This window comes from Aythya ferina (genome assembly GCF_964211825.1).
Source record: "Aythya ferina genome assembly, chromosome: 13".
NCBI classification, from domain to species: domain Eukaryota; kingdom Metazoa; phylum Chordata; class Aves; order Anseriformes; family Anatidae; genus Aythya; species Aythya ferina.
This window is the reverse complement of record NC_140311.1, coordinates 7966048-7990113: the sequence shown is the minus strand read 5'-3', so window position 1 is coordinate 7990113 and position 24066 is coordinate 7966048. Positions and strand designations below refer to the sequence as shown.

At 50.7% G+C, this 24066-nt stretch overlaps 1 protein-coding gene across 2 annotated transcripts in view; it reads right to left on the bottom strand.

Moving 5' to 3' along the window:
* Positions 1 to 10035, bottom strand: part of GPC4 (glypican 4) — a 67558-nt gene extending 57523 nt beyond the window's left edge. The window contains exon 1 of one of the 2 annotated variants that reach the window (XM_084535142.1): positions 9679 to 10035. In XM_084535142.1, the coding sequence (XP_084391268.1) occupies positions 9679 to 9847 (169 nt within the window). In that variant the 5' untranslated portion in view covers positions 9848 to 10035. Of the gene's footprint in view, positions 1 to 7473; positions 7589 to 9678 lie in introns of those variants that run through there. The other variant, XM_084535143.1, reaches the window with a different exon arrangement.
* Between the last annotated feature and the right edge of the window lie 14031 nt (positions 10036 to 24066).

The following is a 24066-nucleotide window of genomic DNA, read 5'->3' as shown; positions in this document are numbered from 1 at the left end:
CAAAAGGTAGCACTCAGGCTATTGTATTCTCCATCGAGCAACATTATTTATTTAGTAAGAGCTCAGCACTAGGTTGTGTCCCCCAGCAGTTTCCAGGCTCTGCTGCTCAGGCAGCAGTAGCTGTGGCAGGCAGACACTGCACAAACACCCCCTTCCCAATTATTCGGACACAGAAAGCAAACAAGCACTGTACCAAGGTGAGGCTGCAGCATCTAGTCCAGGAGCATCTCACACACACAACCAATATCTGTGATGTACAGATTAGTTCTTCCAACAGGTAAAGATCCTGGCTTTTTCCTCCTGGTGGAAGCAGGTCAGTGGATTTCCTTCCTCGCCACTATGTAGCACCAAGTGTTCTTAGTGCAAACATTAAGCGCTGCACTGAGAAATCACCCAAACTGGATGTGAACTCCACTCTGTGGAGATGCACCATTACCTGGGTCTTTCAGGGGCTGCCCAGGCAGCACACGTCCCCTCCCCTCTGCAGCAAGGAGCCCATCACTGTGCTTGCAGAGGGGCCGCAGCCCAGTCTCACTGCCCCCTGCCACAACAGTGTGAAACCAAACAGAGAAGCAACCGCGCTAAAGGAAAGCTATCTCCTTACGAGAGCTAATGAAAGCCAACCACAATTATTATGTAAACAGCACTGAATCATTAGCAGACGCTATCAAAGCCATTTTTTTCCCCCCCACCAAGGAGAAAAACATATGGTCCTGTGGCACTCGCAGCTCCACATCTGAACGGAGCCAAAAATCAGCTTGTTTTGCTTCAACCCAAACAAAACCGGTGGCACTGCTCCCACCTCTTATCTGCGCACAGGATTTGTGCCCTGACGGGAGACCATTGCCATCACAGACAAAGGCACCTTGTCCTCTCCCCAGACCTGCCACCAGTGTGGTTCAAAAACCCACAGCCAGGCGGGTAGGCAAGCTGCTGGCTGTCCCTTGCTAGAGCGGGCTGCCAGGGAAGTAAAGCTGCTCCTACCCCAGCATCACTGCACAGCTGTGCCACCCCAGTACCTCCTGATCACCAGCATCCCACAGACAGATGCTGCTGCTCCCATGCCACAATGAAGGGTAGGCCCCAGAAACAGTCCATTTTCCTCCTGCAATCCTTGGTGGGAATAATAATTAAAAAAAAAAAAAAAAAAAAAAACAGCCACCCCACACATCTTGGAGCAAAGGCAAACCCTGCCCAGCCCCAGGTACCCACACGTACCTGGCAAGGGAATTATTTTCCACCAGGCCTTTGATTGTTATGGTTCCTTTGATCATACAAATGCCCAGTCCTCCCATGGGAACGGGCCAAGGAAACGAAGGGTACATGCACAAGGTTGTTTTTCCCCCTCACTGCTATCACGCAAATCCTCTCCCTATCACAGGTAAACTTTTTTCTAACAGTACCCACTGGAGCTGGGCAAAACCCAGCTCTTTCATCCCTCACGAGGCAAAGTTACCTTTAAAACAAACAAACAAACAGGCGCCTTTGCGGAATGGCTCCTGGTAGCCAGCTGGCTATAAAGATGCTCCAACAAGATCCTCATGTTTGTAGGAAAACCAAAAAACAGCGTTTCAGCCCAGTAAAACCCTGGCTCCATCTTTAGATTCCAAGAACGCTGAATCAAAACAGGCTCCGCTCTTTAGAAAGGGAACCCATAAAGGACAGTACAAAGAAACAAAAAGTTTGCATTAAAACCCATGTAATCTTTTTAAAACACCATTATTGGAACCTGTAGCACCAGCCAAGAGTGATTTATCACTGCCTGTCATCGCAGCCTGCAACACAGAGCTTTTTATACCAAACCGTCAATGCTACCAAGCTCCAGCCCCAACTCATAATTTCTTAAAGCTGGCCCTTCTCTGCCAGAAAAATCCCTAAATCCCTGGATTTCCGGGGGGTACCAGCCATGCAGGGCAATGCGACCTGGCACCAGGCAGCAAGCACAGGGTCTGCAGGACCCAAAACAAAGGTGTTTTTGAGCAGGAGGATGTTATAAGTCAACATAGGTAAACAATACACAGACAGTTATTCCGGCTTCTTTCAAAAGGAGAGTCAGTGGGCCATAAAGACTTCAACTGCATTTTCCAAAGTGAGAGCGTCCCTTTCGAGGGACGTACCATAAGGTGCCCGGCTCTCACAGAGCAAGCGGTCAGAGCTCACCGAAAACCAGACACCCTGACATTTGGGGTTTTCCTGTGAAGCTGTTACTCTAACACACCCCAAATCACCAGCAATTTCTAGAATAGCACTACAAACCACAAGAGGTTAAACCTCCTGCACATTACTTAAACTAACCTAACTGTGACCCCTGGAAAGGAACAGCCATTGGATGTTGTGGTTCTGTAGAAACTCAATTACCAAAGCCAATTTCCTATGAGCATTTAAAAAACGGGAAGAAAAGCAGTAACAATGCCGACAATGTGTAAGGGCCACATATTTTCACCTCCCGAAGGCTGCAGCCTAGCCTGTATAAGAACAGTTTCTATTCCCACAAAAATGTTGAAACATATTTTAAACATTTCATCATTGTTTGCTCCCATCTGAATTTGCTTAAAATCCAGACAATTCTCAACTTCTAAATTGGAAACATTAAGAGAAATACTCCTTCAACATCCTTCAGTCCAGGCAGCTCCTCTGCTGACCACATACCTTTCCTACACCAAAAGCAGAGCGAGAGGTGCCTCACACCGAACTCACACACCTCTTGGTCCATCCACCACTGCACATGCAAACCACAGAAAAACTGAGCAGGAAGAATGGAAACTAGTATTTTTAGAAGTGCTTTATTCAATAACCGGGGGGCGGGGGGGAATTGAGCACCATTTTGCTTCGGGCAAGAGGCTCTGAGATACTTCCCCAGCACGCCCATGGGTCATGTCTCAGCACCTCCCAGGTACAGTGGGGATGCGAGGTGCTGAGCTGCACAGCACAGACTGCAGGGGTGTGGGCAGAGCTGCCAGCCACAGCCACTTGCAAATAGGTGATGTTATCCCAAGAAAACCCATGTAGCTGCATCCTCGTAGAGGCAAAGCCTGCTGACAGCCCAAGCGGCCGGCACCAGCCCCGCATGTGTGTAACCTCCAATCCCTCCTCCTCTCTTGCCAGCACATTATTTCTATCCAAGCTCTGTTCTCAGAGCAGAAAGAGCTAAACAAGAATAAAATCCCCTGGAATAAGCACAGTGCTTCTGCCACAGGCTCTGCTGGGCTGCACATGTGTGAAGCTGGGGGGGGGGAAATCACAAGAGTGATGGCAGCTTGAAACCTCTGCTAAGAAGGCAAAACAGTTCACACAACATTAAGAAAAGTCCTTGAACTGGGAAGCAGGTAAAACACGCTACAACAAAGTTATTCTTTTTTAATTAAAGTACTTCATAATTAAAAAAATAACAACAACATAAGAAGCAGCAGCTTTCTTCCAGAGATGCACAAATAACAGTGAACAGTGCAGACTGGAAGTGGTTGCTACAGGGGATTTCAGTGGAGATCACAAAGTAATTCAGGGAGCAGGGGGGAAAATTCAAGAGTTTTCCCGGGCCCTCACATTGCTTAGCAATGGGAGAAGGAAGTTATCTTCATAATCTCAGAAGAAAGAGAAAGCACAAGGAATGTAAGGAATGCAAGGAGGTTATTGCCCCGGAGACCAGCGCTGGCAGCCCCGCGCCTCCGGGAGCTGGGAAGGGGGGCACCCAGAGGTTTTTTCTTGCTAACAAGAACTTCCTTAAAGGAATAATAATAATAATAAAAAAAAAAAAAGGGCAAAACAAAAAGCAGGGAATCAGTCCCAGGGGATTACTCCTCTTCTGGGACGAGGTGAAGGAGCTATTTTTTTGCAGAAAATAGGGCAGCCCTGATGCTCCATCCACCAGGGTGCTGCCCAAACCTCCTCTGCCCACATAGGTTTCACAGCACTTCCAGCCTGAACTCCCCTTACTGCTCCCCTACGAGGGGCAAATAACGAGGGGCGAATAATGTGGACCGCCCCACACAGGGGCTGCCGGTAGCAGGGACAGGCAGCATCCCACAGCAAGTCAGCTCTGCCCAGTGCCTCGCCGCCGCCTTGGCCATGCTCTGGTGCAGTTTCAGTGAGAATAAAAAGTCTGTTGACATACGAAAGCCACAGAAAATCTCCCTGAAATTACAGAACAGTACTAGAAACATTGTGCAGCTCAGGCCTCCTGCACAATGTACACACTTCTATTCAGCCTTTTAAAAAACAGCTACATGTCTAAGGAAACATCTGATAATTAAGGCAATTTTAACAATAGATAATAATTTGACTATGAATTGTATGGAATGTAATGACTGCTTATTCTGGCAGAAAAAACAGAACTTTCTATGAAGTGTCTGCCAAGGAAAACGATACTCCCACTCAGCCCGGACCACTGCGCGCAGTTGCTGTTAACCACATGCTTAGCGCTGCAGTCTGCTAGGACACAATGCGCTGCTGTAGTCGAACAAGACACTGCTCTGGAAGCTGAAAGAGAGAAAGCGGAGTCCCGGGTGCACGGCAGTTGGAGGAACAAGGTGCTCAGAGGCCGTCCCTGGCTCTCCTCAAGTGCTCACTGAGCGATGGCCCCACCGGACGGGACCGGGTGCTTACCAGTGGCCACGGGTGGCTTGCATACTGCCAGCTCAACCCCCTTCTCCTCCCCCCCCCGCTGTTTCCAGTTGCTAAATGACATTAGAAGCAGCTAAAAATACTTCAAGCGATTTTCTCGTTTACTTTTCCATGCCAGCGCTCGCATTTGCCGCAAGGACGTTCTCCGACAGCTACCTCCCCACCCACGGGTGGCCAGACAATCGCTCTATTAATACATGCCGGGCACGAGAACCCACCCTACCCGCCAAGACAGCCGTGTGACGAGAGCCACCGCCAACAGAGCTGCTGCTGGTGGGCAGGGAGCTCCGCACCTTCAAACAGAAGGTGAAGAGGACGTGGCCTTGTCCGGTGCTCCTCGTAGCGCACCAAGACTGGCCCAGCCTCCCCTGGGACGCAGTAGTATTGCCATCACTGCAGGTTTGGGAGATGCAGTTGGTCAGGCTGCTGGACAATCTCATCTAGGCTCCCTTCTACTTAGGGTTGGACTTCACAATCTTTCCAGGCGCCTTCCAGCCTGGGCTGTTCTGTGGTCGAGTCTCCGAGCTGTTCTGTGCAGACACCCAGGACCAGGACCAACAACAGCTTTTCCATGTGGCCTCTTTCCACCAAGAAGCATATGAAGAAGAAGCGTTTGTAGAATTTTATACATTGGGAGAGAAGCCTTTCCCATCAACCAAGGCACACCTGGGGGACACACTGGTGACAGCACTCAGGTGACAACTATAAACACCACAGGGGTGAGCAAGCAGCAAGGCACCCCTCCAGCATCTACTTTGGGCAGCTGTTAAATCCCATAAGCCCAAAATTGAAGGGCAAACAATTTTCTCTGTCACGATGAAAGAACCTCTCTCAATCACCACAGACAAACAGATGCAGCTATTCCATTTACTTGGTTTAAATAGAGAGACAAAGACTATCTCTGGTAAGACAGCACACAGTGCTGCCTGCTTTCAGCTCCCTGCAAAGGCTGGCGTTTCCCCCAGGTCTGCCTCCAAGCCCCCATGAAATCCACGCAAGAAGAAACCAGAACAGCAGTGCTGTTGAAGGAACTCATTACACTTCTATAGGACACTCACAGGCCAACTTACAACATTTTTCCATTGACTGGCAAGGTCTTTTTTCCTTTTTAATTAGGGAAAAGAAACATCCATTCCCTCCAGTTAGTAGGAAAAGGGAAGAAATTTCCATCTATTTCACACCTTAGAGCAAGAAAGAGCCTCAGTTAAAAGGAATGTTGTAATTTTAAAAAATTTTTTTTTTTTTTTTAAATAACAGCCACCTAGGAGGGTCTTATGGATGCTGCCACCACCATGGTCTCGCAGATGCCACCACCACCAGCTCGCTTTGCATTTCATCCTGCACAAGACCAACTGATGCAAGCAGCCACTGCAGACAATTGCCCCAGTGAATTACGCTCCACCACCACCACGGACAATCCTGAGACGTATGGATTCAATACAGAGCAATACTTTTGGGTAGCGCATGAACAAAGTGAGCAGCAACAGGCTGCAGGACTAGTACCTTCCTGGGATGTGCCCTTTCCACAGAAAGCCTTTAAAGGAAATTTATAGAAAAAGAAAAAAAAAAAAAAAAAACAGCCACATATGCTTTGTGAAGTCTCTACTTTTCCAACAAAAAGAAGTTGAGACTTTCACCTACATCTTTCCAAGTCATCCCTGCCCAGGCTGGGAAAATGCAGCCAAAAAAAAAAAAAAAAAAAAGAAACCCTTTACTGATTCACAGGCCATCCCCCTGGAACAGGCACTGCAGGAACCACCCCGTTCCCATCTGCAGGGTACCTCAGAGTCACCAACAGCAGCCAGCTCCTGCAGAGCAACACCAGACCTCCACCATCCCAGCACCTCACACCAAATATCAGGCAGGATGCAGTTACCTTCCCCAAAGATTTAGGGGTGAAGTCCTGAAGTTGCAGCCTTCACCTTTGAGACACAGAGCATCACAGGTGCAGAAGCTCCTAAAGATCACTCAGATGTAAGGCAGCACCAAAGGGCCACGACTTATGAAATGCTTCCATGCAGATTTCTCACACTAACATCTCTTTACACCTCCAACACCAAGTTAACATAAAAGGAAACAATTTCTCTGTATTCCACACTACAAAGAACACATTATACACCTCTTATCAAGCAAGCCATGAGCTGACCAGCTGTGCACTTCTTTCAGAAATGCCCATGTATGTCTGCAAGACATAACCTATCATTTACACATACTCTAATTAGGTCCCAAACCTAGTCTAAACAAATATTAAATGAAACTCCTAGGTAATTATGAACAAACAATAGTCATTTAATGAAACTAAAACAGCAATGACACGGATGAAAAGATTAAAAGAAATGCCCATTTCAGCAAAGAAAGACATTGCACACACCTACTGCTCCAGAAGAACACAAAAATAGAAAAGAAAAAAAAAAAAGAAAAAGAGAAATGCCGCTATATCCTGGAATGATTCCTGAGCCCATCAGGTGAGGACGCATCACTCACTGTCTCACAGCTCAGGGTAGGAACACGTCTGCCCATGCAGACGTGCCCATACAGTCTGCCCACTCTGACAATTCAAGGTCAACGGTTTTGTACATCAGTAAGCCCTGCTTTAACATTTAAGAAATCACCTGACTTACAGAAACTAGTTTGCCACAGCTTTTAGGGCACTTTTTTGGAGAGGTGCTAGGAAGTTTCTGCCTGTCCACTGCATTCTGAAGCAATTCTGCAGGAGAATAACAGGCAATCTACCAAACCAGCACTAAAATCTAAAACAGAACTTGACAGACTTTGGACTGAACTCAAGCCCTATAACAACCGTGTTTCTGTACCTCCCCCACCAGCACTACAGCCCACTGAACACTCCCCAACCTGTTTGCAGCCACGTTGCAGCCAGGGGAGAGAGGCTACCAAGCATAAGTCCCATTTCTAGAGCCATACACGTCAAAACACACAGCTCCTTCCCTCATACACGTTTATCTTGTTCTCTCTGATTAGCCAACCTGGTGGGTAACTGCCTTCCCAGCTCACCCTGGTGAGTGAAAACACATCGCTATCACCTGAAACACCACCTGAAATCAGAGGTTTGGTGGGTGACTCATTTCTGAGATGCAGTATTCACTAGGGACCTTTAGACCTCATGTCAGACTTCAGCCTCCATTCAGCATTATGAATGCTGAATTCATAATTCAGGGACCTAGTTCCCTGCTCGATGGGACCCCCCAGGCTCCTGCACCCCCCAGAGACACCGCAGCAGGTGAACTATCACATGCTCAGGAAGTCAACTGCCAGCAGCAGCACGAGCTGTTACCATCTCCCTATTTGCATACAATAGCTGAGCAGCAAGAGGGAAGATCAGGAGCCCTTAAACACCACACCAAAACCGAAACAGCGCCAAAAACACTGAACTTGCAGAGGGAATATGAAACTATAGCAGGTGATGCACCCCACGCAAGCTTAAATTTCAAGCACAATCATACCTGCGGTGTACACAGCAGGCTTCCTTTAAGGACTTCCACCATCCCCTCCGAAACACCCCGCAGGGTAGGATGACATTTAAAACGTAACTTCATGAGACCTGTTGCTTTCCAAGCCAGGCCAGACACCGACCTCCCACACCCCTGGAACAGCAATATAACCCGGCTGAGATTTTCAGCATGTCACTGCGGAAAGCCCTTCTTTTGTCAAATAATCTTACCTTGCTCATCATATTTCTCTGACCCCTCACTGCAACAGGGCACAGACAACAGCTTCAGAGCCTCAGATGGAAGCCATGCCAGCAGGATCTAGTCCTGACATCCTCCAAAGCTAGCTAAGTCATATTAAGTAACAATACACAAAATAAGTTAAGGGTCAAACTTTCCAGATACCAGGCATATGAGGAAGCCTGCCCATGCCCTGATCCTACACCCACAAGGGCTGGACTCGAACCAAATGCAAGGCTATTTATTAAAGACTATTTTACAAAGCAGGGAGGGCGAAGTGGAGAGAGTATTTTAACTGCAACCAGTCAGACGTTTCTCATTAAAATATTTCTTGGAGAAGTAAATGGACCCTCAATTTTACTCAAACAGATGTAAGCTAAATGCATATCATTAGTCTGACAATATAAAAGTGGAACCGACTGAAATCATTTTAGTTTGTCAGTGAAAAGGATAATGTATGCATATCTGGAGGGCACACCGATGGTAAAGATTACCCCCAGCTTCTATATTAGCCATCTAAAGGTATTTACTTGGGGTCTGTCTGTGTTGTGACAGTGTCCTAGACTGAAATGAATGCCTCTAACACTCCACATTTTTGAGCCATTCAGTCATGCATTTTTGTTATTGTTGAAAGTAGTGCGAAATTGCAGTGCATGAGCTGGAGTCCTTGGTGGTCTCCGAGGATTCCAGCTAAAAAGGCACTTCCTTTGTTCCGCGGAGAATGCGGTCCAGTAGGTCATTCAGAAGGGGAAATAAAAGCAGCAGCCCTGGGAGGGAGATGAAGGATGAAACAAAAAGAATAAAATGTTTTGGGTGTGAGCACATTAGCTACCATTTCCTACTGCTGCCGGCTGCGAGCACTCCTGTCCCCGGGATGCGCAAGTATCTCGGGACGAATGTGGAGGGAAAAAGGGGAAGGAAAAAAAAAATAAAAAAATAAAAGAAGAAAAAAAAAATCATTTCTCCCCTACTTCGGCAGCAGCAGGGCACCTGGGCGGGACGGCTGCGCTGCCCTGCCCGGTCCCGGCCACCTCGCAGCGCTGCCCGGGTCGCCCCCCGGCCGCGGGGCAGCGGCAGCCCGGGGGCACGGAGCCGGCTGCGGGGAGGGGAACCGGCAACAGGCACGGTCCCGCCCGCCGCCCCGGCACGGCACAGCACGGCACGGCGAAGGGGGGAGCCCGGAGGAGCCGCGCCGAGCTCCGGGAGCCTCACACCCGAGGCCGGGAAGCCGTGCGCCCCGCGGGGTGCTTCCTTCCCGGGGAGCCGCGTCCCCGCAGCCCGGGCCGGGCCGTGCCGAGCCGGGAGAGCCGCGGGCGCTCCCCGGGGCCCGGCCGAGGCTCGCACAAAGGCGGCGGCGCTGCCCCCGACTCACCGCTGATCTCGTGGCTGGGCGCCTCGCTCTGGCTGAAGCCCTTGGCGGCGTAGAGCCTCCGCACTTCGGAGCAACTTTTGGCACGGGGCTCGGCGGCCAGCAGCAGCGGCAGGCTGAGGGCGGCTAAAGTGCAGACGAGGGGCGGCAGGCAGCCGCGCCGCCGCGGCATGGTGCGGGCGGGCAGGGGCCGGGGAGAGCGCCCGGAGCCGGAGCCGGCCCCTCCGCCGAGCCTGCCCTGCCCTGCCCTGCCCTAGTCCGGCACGGCTTGGCCCGGCCCCGCCGCCGTGCTCCGTGCTCCCCGCTCGGCTCCGCTCCGCTGCGGCTCCGCTCCGCTGGCCCGGCGTGCGGCGGCGCTCTGCAAACTTGGCCCGGCAGGAAGCACATGGGGTGGTGGAGGAGGAGGAGGAGGAGGAGGAGGTGGAGGAGGAGGAGGAGGAGGGAGGCGGGGAGGGCGGCAGCCAAGCAGGATCGCGCAGGGCCGGGACAAGCCTCTGCAGCCCCCGGGAAAATCAGGAGCCGGGATCCGCCCGCCCGGCCAGGAGGAGCGGAGCGGAGCACGGCGCTGCCCGCCCGCCGCCGGCGTGGTGTCCCCCCCAGCGGGCGCCCCCTGCCCGTGTCCCCCCTCTCCGGACCCCGCGGGGAGCCCCCGAGCCCGATCTCCGTCGAGCCTCGCAGGGCTGAACGGCCCCGGGCTTTGGGGGCATCCCGCCGAGCATCCACGCCGGCTCCAAAATGCCCCACGAGGGAAAGCGAAATGCCCCGGGCCGGGCTGGGAACGGCTGGGTTGGCTGCTCTTTTGTGGCTGGAGCTGTAGATGGTGCAGCTCTGCTCCAGGTTTAACAGAGCCACTAAGCTGGTGAATTTTGACGGCGCTGTCACAGGTTTGAACGATGTGCGTGAAAGACTCGTCAAAACCGACCGTGCTTTTTTGTTTGTTTGTTTGTTTGTTTTTCCCCACCAATCCTCTGTTTCCAAGAGTTTGGCAGGACAGAGGCCGAATGAGCGCAGCCCCAAACTGCTCTGGACGCTCTTCCTCCCTCATCCTTCCAGCCCCGCAAACAGGCACGGGAATAAATGCAAACAAGCAAGGCAGACGGCTGGCACGTGCTGCCTTGGGGTGCCGGGGGCAGCCCGTGCGTAAGCACCAGAGGTTTCAGCCCAACAGCTGCAGCTTGCTGCTGTTTACTGAAAAGCACGGAAATAGTACTGCAAGAGCAGCAGGCACCATCCTAACTTCACTGGGCTTCGATGTCACTCAGGCTGCTTAAGCCCAGATGAAGATGCTCCACTATTAAGAGCAAATCATTAGCCTCTGACAGAGGGTTTCTAAAGGCAAGGGACAGGGGAACTTGGTTGTCCCACACTAACACCAGGTCCCCCAGTGCTCCAAGAGCCCTTGGTCAAACCCAGCTGTGGCCCCACACATGTGTCAGGGGCAGGACAGGAGCTGGCAGCCTTTGGACACAGGCCTGGCTCTCAGTGAGCCATGGGTGGAAAGCACAGGGAGGGGAACGCAGCACATGCTGGAGCAGGGAGTTTGTTGTTGGTGTGTTGTTTTTTTTTTCAAAAAAATTGAGTGGCCCCTGCATCTGGAAAGGTTGCAAAGCAGCAGGCTGCCTGTCCTTCGTCGGCTGTTGCTTTTTTCCTGCAGTGTCTGGCACGGTGAGGGCTCAGTGTGCCTGTGTCTGTGCCAGGTGCTGTGCCAGGACAGTGCCCAAAGGGGTAAATCGCCCTGCTGCAGAGGAATGGCCTAGCGATAGCATCATTTAAACAAAGAAACACATGTTTTAGTATGCTCATTTAGTATGCTCATTTCTCCCTGTGCAACACTGGGGAAAGACACAGAACAACTACGGCAAAGATGCCAACTTCACCCTCCCCACCTCTGAAGCTTTTGTCAGTGCAATGTGGTGCAATGTGGGTCAGAGGAAAGAGCCCTCCAGTCACTTCCCCATCAAGAGCCTCTCGGACAGCAAGGCACAGTCACACTGCCCCACCAGCCACTTCTTGGGGGACAGGGAATTGTGCTTCAGCTGAAGCCTTACAGCAGTGAAGCCAGCAGCTCTCAGCATGCAGGATGCTGCAGTCGAGGAACCGCACCAAAAGTCACGGAAAGACACATAACCACAGCCTGGCCTGGGACAGCCATGGTGGAGAGGATAAAGCAGGGTGAAAAGCTTGGTTCCGACCTGTGGGCTCAGAGAGGGTCACCCTGCCATCCACTGGGGCCGCTCACGCTTGGCTGGTGAGACAAGCCAGGCCAGAAGTTCTCATGAAGTTATAAAGTGTCCTGAGAGAGAATAATCCTCTAGGATCTGGCCCTGCAATGTATGACTGAGTTCTGGTTTTCAAAGCACTACCTCACCCTCCCAGCCTTTATTTGAAGAGACAATGTGAATTTTAAAGAGAACTCAGCAGGGAGCACTGCATTTTTTATTCCAAAGCGAGAGAGAAAACGAGAGTGAGAAAGTCTGTGGGGTTAGAGACAGCTTGCCATTTGTTGTTTCTCATAATCCCATACCTCGGCAGGATTTAAGAAACCTCCTGAAAAACACGGAGGGTTTTGTCGAATACTTGATCAAGTAGTTAAATCAAAGGCTGCAACAAAACAATGGGACTGCCTGAAATTTTTCACGAAAAACTTTTTTTTTAAGGAATGAAAAAGTGGCCACTCTCAAAAGGAAAATTTTCACTGATTTATTTTTTTTTTTCTATTTCTTCAGTGTTTTCTTGTTTCTGGCAGAACATTCTCAGCCTGCACACCCCAAACTTCTTCAGTGATTCCCCTTTCCCATTTCTTTCTATTTCCTGGGAGAAAAAGGAGAAAAATGGAGGGGAAAACTTGCATTTTAGTTTTAAAAGGATGCTGAGGGTTTTTTCAGGGCAAAAAAAAATCTGACTTGCGTATCCTTCCTGCTTCTCCCAAACTCTTCCCCGTTACTATCTCTACTACCAGCCTCGATGTTTCTTTCCCAGCCCTAGTGAACACCTTGTGCCCTGCCACAACAGAGACTAAGGGCACGGAGCAGCAGCACATGGAGACAATCTCTTGAAGCATAGGTATCCTGATGATCCACACCATCGGGGTGGGGGCTCATGTCCCCCTTCTCCCCGACCTGTGCAGACAGCTGAGCCCATGCTGTCACCTGGGGGCCCCTGAATACATCCTGCCACCCTCACAGGGGCACCTGACTCGGCAGAGCCAGCTCCTGCCCAGTCCTGCTGGCACAGACCTTGTGCCAAAGGCTGGGCATGCTGCTTCTGCCAGACAAAATGCCAGGGGCATCATCCTGCACCCCATATTTCATCTGCACAACAACGTTGTGTCGAATTAATTAAGGTCACTTTAAATCCTCTCTGGAGGAACTGGGACAAACCTTTCAGGGGGATGTAGGTAAGTCAGTATGAATCTTATTGGTATTGATCAAGTTCACATCAGCAATATACCAGCTTAGGGTAAAAATCATTTCAAATCCTTCCCATGTATTCAGGTTTCACTGGCTTGATTTTAACTTCATGTTGGTCAGCACAGGACAGTCCTCTAGCACCAACAGTTCTTAGCATTAGAGAACAGCCCAAACCCAGAACTGGCACCAATTACATCTACAAACCCCACTGGGGTCCTAGGAGGGCTTAAGCTATCTATTCTGTTTAATTCTGGTCCTGGCTTGAAGCCTGCCACAGCCCTGCAGTGTTTCCAGTCATTTGTCAGGGAATTTAATGCGGGGTGGTATGTAGATAAAGATTTCAGATGGAGCCCTTTAGGAAAACCTGGCTGATAGCCCTTGGGTTGGCTATCATTAAGGGTGATTAAATCTTACGCTCTGGCAGGAAAACCTATGCCACAAGAAGGTTAGAAAGTGTTGAAAAGGAGCTGGACAGGCATGTCTTCCCAGACACCGCTCATCAGCAGGAGCCGGCTCATTGCAACCCTGAACCAGGCGTGTTCACTCTCCTGCGGTGGAGGAGCCGGGCTGGAACGAGGGCAGCTCAAGTGGAAACACTCTCTTTTGATAAAACCCCAAATACCACAAATTCAGAGGGTGTTTAATCCGGGGCATGTGTCACGAGGATGGGGGGGATTCTGCTTGTTGCAAAATGAGGCTTTGAATATGGGTTTCAAATGTCAATGGCCTGATATTTTAGGGCAAGCAGATACAGTGTTTCAGCTTGGGGTGATGTCTCCATTTATTTTTATCACTTATTTTTATCCCAGGGCTCCTTTACTTCATCCAGTGCACAGAAACCTCCCGCAGTAGCTGCTAGGCATTGGGTTAAGGTGTGGGTTGGCTTCTTTGTGCCTCCTGCAGCAGGGAGATGCTGGATGTCCACTGCATGTTTCCCAAAGCAATGCAAAATGATGTAAAATGGGAAGATATTAGGAGGGCAGTGGGAAACAGGCTGGACAATGCAATAAGGCTGCTGCCACTGTTTCACTCAGCTGCCTGTTTCCAAACTGGTTTGCAAGGCATGGGGTTTGCTGTTTGGAGCTCAAGACCATCTCCATTTTAGGGAATGCAAGCACTTGTCTTTCCCCCAGAGAAGCACAAGTCATCTCTGCCCTGTCCCCGGACGCTGCATGGAGGAGACTTGGGGACACAGAGCTTTGAAGGGCACAGGAATGCACTCACTTTCACAGATTTTCACGCCTGCACTTCCCAGCTCTCCCCAAAACGACTGTGCAGCAGATGGCTCTGACGTGCAGCACACTCACACCCAGCAGATAAAAATATTCCCCAACAGATTCCCGGCAAGCTCACGTCAGTCACTGTCACTCCGGAGCTGGCCACAGCTTCCTCTCCTCCACGGGCCCCAGGATCGCATCCTGCCCATTGCCACCACGTGGCAGCAGGGCTGGTGGCCCCACTCCATGACGGTGGCACATGGGGCTTGCCCGCACCTCTTCCCACAGCCATGCCCAGCACCCCCAGGACATGTTGCAGGGGGGTTGCACCGTGTCCCCTCTCCTCCCCATCCCAGGGGCCCTACGCCCCATGCCTGTGTTAGCTTGCCAGCACATCCAACTGCCAGTGGGGAGGCTGGGTGGCAGGACGGGATCCTGCATCTGCCTCTTGTGGGCCTTCCTCGGTGTAAATCACCACCACGACATCTAATTCTCTGCCTGTACTCACACAATCGTATTGTAGATGTGAAAGGGGGTGGGAGTGCGTAGGGTGGGGCGGCTGGAGGGGGAGCAGCATTTACGTGGCAGGGGAGAAGATGAATAGCATAATTCAGGGATGACGGGGAAACAATCCCACAAGTCATTCTTGCATGTCCATCCTTCCCAAGTGGCAGCTCGCCCCTCAGCCCTTCCCAGACCCCAGGTGGTCTGGGCTATATTTACAGCAGGCATCACTGCCTGGGCTGAACTTTATATTTTTTCCCTTTTAAAACCTCATTCTGTGATGGAGCCAGTCCAGCCCCAGGTGGGTACAGCCAAGGCAGGGTTAGAATGAAGTTTTTGGGGTGCCTGGGCCACCAGAGAGGCTTTGAATGGCCACAGGAGCTCCTGCAGCCCCACATGCATCCAGACCTCAGTGCCAGGGAGGTCAGTCATAACAAAGAGCTTTGGTGAGCTCATATTAATGAATGACAAGAAAATATCTAGCAAGGGGCAAAGGACTAAAGAGGGAAAGCAGGATGCACTTGGTTAAGGGTAAACCCTCCCTCATGCTTGGCCAGCCAGCAGGGCAGAGTTCAGCTGGGCCACATGCTCCAATCTTTGCATTTTGCCCATTAAAACTAGGGCCTCTCAGCCCCCAGATAAGCACATCACCCCTCTGGTGGGCTCACAAAAGCCTGGAGCCACAGAGATTAGACCTGGAAAAAGCTTCAGATACCTGATGCCTCCCTCTGGCCAGTCAGGACCAACCTTGAGCTGTACCTTCCCCTCTGTACAAATCCATCCCCAAATCCTTCCTCTATGAAGACCCATGCAGCAGAGCCAGGGTAAGACGGAGCCCATTGCTCTGCTGTGGCCAGCGAGACCATGCCAGTCCCCTCTGATGCTGGGCATCACCATTGGGCAGTGATTTCTCCCTTGGGGCTGGAGGCTGGTTCCCACCATCAGTGCTGGCACGGTGTTTCACCAGCTCCTCTGCCCCACCTGGGTCAAGCTGCACCTCTCCAGGGCTGGAGCTGCACTCTGGTGTTCAGCAGCAAAGTAAGGGGTAGGTCCTTAGGACCTGGATATATAAGTGGGGTTGTCAAGATGAGCTCTGCTGATCCTAATTACTGCACCCAGCACTTAATCTGGGCCCTTTCATTTCCCTCAGAGCACTCCTACCTGGGCACCAGTCCAGCCAGTGTGTTGTTCGGAGGCATCTGCCTCGCTATGGCAGGGATGCGTTACAGCAGTGAGAATGTCATTAGCAGACTGGAGCAGAAGTGGCTAAGCCCTCTAACTTCACCAGCAAGGCAGGATGCAAAACAGGCCAGCAGGACAGCAGAGGGACTGCTGGCACAGGGAACTTGTCCCAGCCAAGCCCTAAAAACATCTTCAGTACCAATCCCCAAAACAGGCAGGATGCCCATCCTCCACAAGGGGCATTGCTAGCCCTTGCCTTCTTCCCCCAAAACTGCAAATGCTTTGCATTTTGCTCCTTCTTCCCCGCCTGGCAAAGAGGACAGGCACAAGGGCTTCCAGACATGCGTGGTTATATTGGTGATGTCTGCAGTCCTATTTTTTTTAAATCTTTTTTACTCCCCTCCACTCTCGCCCCTCACCCCCCATGGTTTAAAGTTTTCAAATGAAAATATGCGAGTTGTGACTTGTGGTAGCAAGTCGGAGCTTGCAAGGAAAGCGGGGAGGGAGGAGGGAGAAAAAGACAGAGAGATCTGATCCAAGAGCCAGCAATTGTTTTTATCCTTTCCAGATGAAGGAAAAAGATCATGTTATTTGCTCAGCGTAAAGTTCCAGATTTTCAGGAATGAAATCTGAGAGCAACATGTCAACAGTCTGTCTTGGGAGCTACAGTGGATGGTGTCCTTTGTGCTCCCAAACAGCAGCGAGGCCGGTATGCTCGGCTGGTAAAAAAAGGCTCCATTCTCACACTCTGAAGTGGTGGCATTAGATATCAGCAAGATAATGGGCCCAGTGCCTAGCCTTATTGCTGCTCCCAACAGAATGGCCCCAGGCAGCTGGCTTTGATGCGCTCATTTATTTGCCTTTTCGCAGATGATATTTTTAACCAATATTGAGGTTTGGGCATAGACTGGAGAGAAAGGGGAAAAAATGAAAGTCATTTCATTGCAATCGTTGATCAGGAGGAAGAATGGGGGGAAAAAAAAAAAAAAAAGAATAGGAAAAATCTCAGCCATTTGTTACTCTGCAGGCCAACATTTCCTGCTGTAAATCACCTGGGATGTGTGGTCACACAGCTGGAGGGACATGGGACATCCCGCGCCAGCCACAAGGGCCATGTCCGGCAGTGCCAGGGGCTGTCCAGCGTGCAGCCCCAAGGCATTTGCACTTGAATCCGCAGGGAAAAGGAGGGAGATAGTGGGGTCAGGGAGGTGGCCAGTGGCGAGATTCAGCAGGGCTGATTGATGTGCACAGCAACATGGGTGGTCCTGCGCCACGGGGCTGGAAGTGTGCCCCACACGAGATGGGGACAGCAGGAGCAGCTCCTGCTCTTTGATGCACTGCCCTGGGTGTCCCCAGTGCAGAGGCACAGATGACTGCGGGGTGAGGCTGGCATTCCAGAGGGTGCTACATCCACATTTTGCACCCCCCTTGGCTCTAACCCGGATCAAAATGGCAGGTCCAAGGGTGTCCCCTCTGTGCTGGCAAACTTGCCACGTTCATGCCTCTCTTCTGAAACCACCTTCATGCCAAACAGCCAGCTCTCCTCTGTGCAGCACACTCATGGTCCTGTCCTCGCCAGCAAAACCAGCCCCTCTCCAGTTCCCCCCTCCCCCCAGCTCTTGAATGAGAGGAAAAACATTCAGCATTTTCTGGTATTAACAGCCAAGCAAAAGTTCCCCATGGAAAATTTCATTCTGACTCACAGCACCTTTACTTCAGTTGAGAAAGCAAAGCACCAGGTAGCTGCAACACAGGTCTGAAAGTAACCACCGGTGTGCTGCTGAGCTGTTGCAATTTAGGTTTCACAATACTTAACTGAAGTGCCCAGCACTTGAAATTGTTGTCTTAGCTTTTTGAAGATTTTTTTCCCCCCCTTTTTTCAGGTCCCACGGCTGCAGTGTAAAAGCTAAAAACTCACACCCAAAATATGCAAAACCAGATGGTAGGAATGGAACTCCAAATTAATTATTTTTTAATTTAAAAATTCTTTTAAATTTAATTAGGTTCCTAAAGCAGGCCTGTCTGCCTTGGAGCCTCACTCAACACTCACACACTGATGGGATGACAATACCGTGACATTTACAACAGCACCAGCTCTCACGGGCGTTTTTCTCCAGAGCCCCCAAACCGGCACACTCGTCCCAGACACACAAATGCCACTCGACAAACTCAACACACTCGAGCCACATCCCATGTGCAGGACCTGGCACAACCTGGCCCTGTTGTGTCTGGGCAACACTTTGAGGGTTGTCCAGCACTGGCAGAGCTGTGCATGAACCCAAGCTTCCCCCCCCGCTCAGCTGCTCCAGATCACAAAACCCCCAGCAGAGCCCACACTTTCTGTGGCTGTGCACGCTTGCAGACTTTCCAACTGTGCCATCCTCACTCCCTAGCACAGCCCATACCTGCTAACTGGCCTCTTTAGGTTTTTCAGACCCCAAGCAGGAGGCAGATCTGGCACACAGAGCCTGTGATGTGAAGAAGTGTGATGGCCAAATCCCTTGGCCAAAGACTCCCAGGGATGAGCAGCACTTGTGGCACTTTCCTGCATGGCGAAGGCCCAGGGACCAGCAAGAAGACCCCCCTGCACAATATGCCAGACTGATGCACTCAGGAAGCACCCCTTGTCCCTCCCATGCTGATTTTATTGCCTGAGCTGCAGCTGCCCCTGCTTATGCAGTCAGGTCCTTTTTGGGTTTCTCAGCAATAGCAGTGGCAGGGGCTACAGGAGAGCATCAGATGGCCCCTCACTGCCAGCCCTGATCCTGGCCCAGTGGCCAGGCACTCGCAGCAGCCCTGTAAGACATCCGTTCACCCGCCCACGCTGTCAGGAGTGAGATCAAGAGCAAACAGCAGAGTGCTAACTGAGATGCCATGTGACGGTGTAAAAGAGGTGGCAAAAGCTGTCTGAGCAGCATCAGGGGAATCCACTTATCTCAGCCAGTGGACAGAGGGACTTGAGGAGTTTGGGTTTGGAGATGGGATTAGCAGGTCAGAACCACAATGACCAGGTGCTCCATCAAACAGTTGCCAGAGGTGCAGTCTGGCAGCCCATCAGGCAGTGGGACCACTCAGTCTCCTTAAAAATAAATAAATGATGTGTATCTTCCCTAAAATGATCAGCCTTGGAATGCTGTGAAAGAAGGTTTTGGGCAAGAAGCAGGCACACAGAGGTTTGAGAAAGCATGTGGGCTAAGCTACAGAGCAGTTATTATTATTACAGTTATTATTATCATGCCAGCACACACAAACACTCTCTTCCTCCCCAGAAGGGACCTCTGTGACAGTCCCTGTGGAGCTGACACCTGGCGTGTGGCACCCCATGGCAGCTGCTACCATCTTCCCCCAGCACCTGGCACCTGCACCCCCTGAGTGAATGAGGTTGCCCCCAAGCTCAGCAAGCTTCTCTGTGAAAGACAAAAATGATTTGTGGAGAAAACCTTTGGCCTTGTGATGCAGCAACAAAGAGAAAGCGGGAGGTCAGATGATATCTTCCCTTCCAATATCACCACAGACACCGGAGCTGGGGAACTGGCGACAAGAGGTTGCCTCGTTGCCTCTGTTTCTGCGTCCTATTTTATTTCCTTTTTAACTTTTTTTTTTTTTTTTTTTTTTTGGGTGTCACACACTTGGTGTCTGCGGGGCAGTTTCTGTAAACATCAGACAGCATATGTAATACTAAATAAAGCAGCATGCAAATTCCATATCCACATTCACAGTCCGCAGACAGTGTTTAAAAGGTGCAAGACCCACATCTATATTTATCCTTTCACCAGCAGATACATGACTGCTAAACATTTGTCTCCAAGCTGTTGTACACAGCTACAGTTCATTTCCCTGTCTGGACTTTCTGCCCTAGCACCATAGGTCTGAAGAAAATCCCAATTGTGCAAATGAATCTTTTTTTGTCCTGAAACAGCCTTTCATTACAGATGTTGTGGCGCACACCACCAGAGCACCTGTGTTGTCACCTGCAGGCAGACCTGGCCCTGCTGGGGACAAGCCCTGGATGAGGCACATAGTCTCAAGCTCTAATTACTTTCTGCTTAGTGAAGAGGCGAAGTGTTTGCTTTTCCTTACCAGGTTTAAATCAAAGCACATCTCACGGGAAAGGTGGGAACCAGAGTGCAGCTTTCCCACGGGGATTGGTCCAGCCTCACAGCAGCACTGAAAAGGGCCAAAAACCCTTGAGACCTTCCTGTGCCAGCCACACGCCAGGCCAGAAAGCAGCAGCTCAGGGCTGGGGGTAGGCACAGTTGCAGAGGACACTGCCGCAGCACTCTGGGAAAGCAGAGCCCATGAGAAGTCCCCAAAATTCCCCCCACTGCTGGGATGGAGACACGACCAAGTGCACCTGTGGCACAGCCCAAGAGCATGTAGCTCAGTCCAGCAGCAGGGGATTGCTGCACAGACACAGACACAGAAGGCAAGGAAGATGTAAATGAATCCACTCTTTCCCCATATGTTTGACTTTAGAGTGATTCATGCACTAATTCTCAACTTGTTTCTATTGCAACGGGCAAATTCGCTTTATCCTCTTTCTAATAGCTCCCTTGGGACCTGGAACAATAGCCCACTACAATGAGCCCTAACAATGCTGCTGGTGCCGCTCCGAAGCCCAGCCCTGACCTTTGGTGTCGCACCAGAGGTGTTCGCAGGAAGGGCGAGAGCGGCTGCCACCACAGGCCCCCACGCATGGGGTCTCCCCCCCCCCATCCCATTGCCCACCACAGCGAGGGCACCCTGTGGCACCAGTAGAAACATTTCTACAAAATTTTTGCTAAGGGAAAATGAAGAGGTTTTGAAAAGGGGGTTCTGTGTGTCCAGTAGGAAAGATTTATGTTTTTCTAGGCACCTGCAAGTCGCTGCTCCCTGAAACACCGCTAGGCATGGAATAAGCTTGTTGCAGGGAGGGATGGCAGATGGAGGAAACTGCATGCCCTAGGAGTGACTTCTAGGGCTGTGCCACAGGTAAAACGACCATGCCACGATGACACAAAATGCAGAAGCCATCCCCAGGGCAGCAGGACACAGCACAAAGGGGCACACACAGGGCAGTGCTCGCTGTGCACAGCAGCTGGGTGGCACCCAGCACCACCCAGCACGTTCCCATGCTGTAGCTTGATGAGAGGCAGTAATTAAGGCAAGAGCTACCAGCCCCCTCACTGTCATCAGTCATCCGCCACCAAATCAGCGTCCTCCCGCAGACCCTGGCCCCTGCTGCAATTACCTGGGCCAATTAGCACCCTTGCTGCTCAGTCAGTAGCATCTCTGTGCTGACCAGCCAGGCCCCCTGCACCAGCAGCAGCTACTGGAAGTGCTTGCAGAAGGGATGGACCTACTTTGATTGCAGTGCTTGGCATGGGCTTTCTCTGACATGCAGCCAGGCACATGCATGCACCTTGGTGGGCTGGATCCCTCTTCTTTGACATGGTCACAGGAGGTTCTTCTAAGTTCCTCTATGGCGCTGCCCACAGAGCTCAGATGGTCACCACAAATACATCGATGGGAAACGGGGGTGAGTTGCTGCAGGTCTGACACCCTGCGCCAAATCCCAGATCATTCTGCAGGTTTTGGATCAATTTTATAAGCCATTTATGCCACCATCCTCCCTTTACTTTTTTTTTTTTTTTTTTTCCCAACACACTGTTTTTCTTTCAAATGGGAACAAATACACCCAATACTAGGAATTTTACTAGATAAAGTCCAGATGACAAGTTCTCAGAAAACAGTGTCAGCTGCCGAGATTCAGCTTCAAGAGACATCATCCAATGCTAACCATAAACAACAGGGGCAACGAAATGTCTGGCAGATCTTGAAGTGACACGAGATGCCTGTGCTCCACAACAAACCGATTTCACACCACGGGAAAGGTCACCACTTTAATCCACTTCTCGGAGGAATGTATACAAATGTCATTCTTCTTAACATCTGTAATTAAACAGCCTCTTGCTTTGCTATCCACCCTATGTTTATTTTCCCATTTGCTAACATGGTGGATGGTAATATAATATGACACTGAAGGGGTACAGGCTGCTACAGACAGGTTTTCAATTTTTTTAGTGATTTGCCTGCAGAGAGGTAGATTTGAAGGGTGGTTCTGCTGCTTGGATCCAGCAGCTATTTCCTTTCTGGATGTGCAGCATCTTTGTGCACTGGAATAATAATAGCAAAAAGGACAGCAAAAGCAAACAGAAATTGTTGGCAGGAATTCCAACGTGTTGACTCGTTACAAGCAAATATTAAGGTCTCTGCTAGGCTCTGATGAGGGAGGCAATAGCCACAAAACCAGGGAGTTGTCATGAGGTCTGCAATTCTGCTATGGCAAAGAGTGGTTCTCGACGTTGGGAATGTGGTGGGGCAGTCAAGTAAGGTCTCCTATGTGCCTCTGGACACCCTGGAGCATCAGAAATAACACCAAATAATCCCTAACAGTGCTCTTTCTTTCCCATGGAGTGCCCCTGGTGCCAGCATGAAGGCTTTTGCTGGGAGGGCATTGACTGGTGGGCACAGAAAGGGGACGCAGCCCCTTGCAGCCCGGGGGCAGGCTGTGTATTTCAGCTCTAGCATGCTTTCAGCAAAACAACACCACCATGTTTATTTTCAAAAGCACACACTGCTTGACAAAATAAACGATATTTGATTAATGCCGACTGCTTTTCTGTTTTTTTGAATGCAGTAAATTCGCTGACTGTATAAACATGCCAGGGCTGCTTCATCTGCCTATATCAAAATTTCAGTTACCTCATCTCTGGGGAATGTCCTTCAGTAACATTTTGACAAGCTTATTTAGGGTTTTGTTTGCTGCTTTTTTTTTTTTTTTTTTTAACTCCACTTTTACTTCTTTGGTCTCCCATGACCAAGCAGAAGGCAGAAGCCCGCTACCTGATCCCAACAAAACCCACTGCCTCTCTTCATGCAGAGAGCTTCACTGTTTTTACGATGTGCAACATGTCCCTTACACCAAGATTTGTCAGTGATCCTAATAAAAGGTAGAAAAAACAAATTCTCATGCTGAGGACCAGCAAGCGTCCTCCTCCAGTGGGATGGTTTAACATGCTTCCCCTCCAGCTGCACATTTCCACACCTTTGTACCTGGGTCCTTGCTAAAGCAACAAATAATGCATGCACAGGATCTGTAATTCTGCTGACACCCAGCTGGGTCAACCTCACCTCTGGATTTGCTGCTGATCATGTAAAAAAATCACTGGGTTTATGGGAACAGACACCTGCTTCTGGGATTGTGGCTTGTGATCTGGTAAAATTTTAGCAGCTTTGTCAATCATTAAGCTGCAGTGCTGCCGAAAAACTCAGGAAAACTCCCAGCAAGGTGCCCGAACATTTGGGAAGCAAATGGTGTTTCTGAGATGCTTTAGCTTAGGTAAGAGGCTCTTCAGGACACAGCTTGTCCTGAGACATGACAGGTCCCCCCAGCGAGCTGGGAACCGGCATGGTGCTGCATGCTGGCGATGCCCAGCTGGTGACGAGGTTTGAAGGAGGCACCTCAGCAGCACATGTGTTGTTCTGAGCATTTTGAGGTCTCTGTGGTTTCCTGGATTTTATCTGACAGATTTATGAGATGTCCGGTCCCTGCCTGCAGCCTGCTCAGCCCCTGCTCCTTGTTCCTTCACCACCCCTGCAATTGCCACTGGCTCCCCTGAGGCCTCATTGCTGGGTTGGCAGCTGCCAAGAAACCGAAGGAGAAAGAAAACAAAACTGCCAAGGAAGTTGGGCACAGGCAGTCATCTCTCCCTCTTGCAAAACAACAGTGATCAGTGGGCCGTCTAGTCGGCACTGTGGCCTGTGCCTGAACCGAGCACCCTCCTCTGAGGCCAGGGAGCAGCTGGGGATTGCCCTCTCAACTGGTGGCTTCTCCTCTGCCCTACCCATGGATCAGCAGGCACTGGTTTGGACTCAAAATCCAAACAGTTGACAGCACATGCTTACGTGTCCCCCTTATTCTAAGTTGCAGGAACACACTCACGTTGGCTGCCATGCTCACAGACATGCCTGGTACGTGCTGCAGCCCCTAGGTAAGCGATGCTTTGTTTCGGTAGAAAGCACCAGTGAACCCAGTC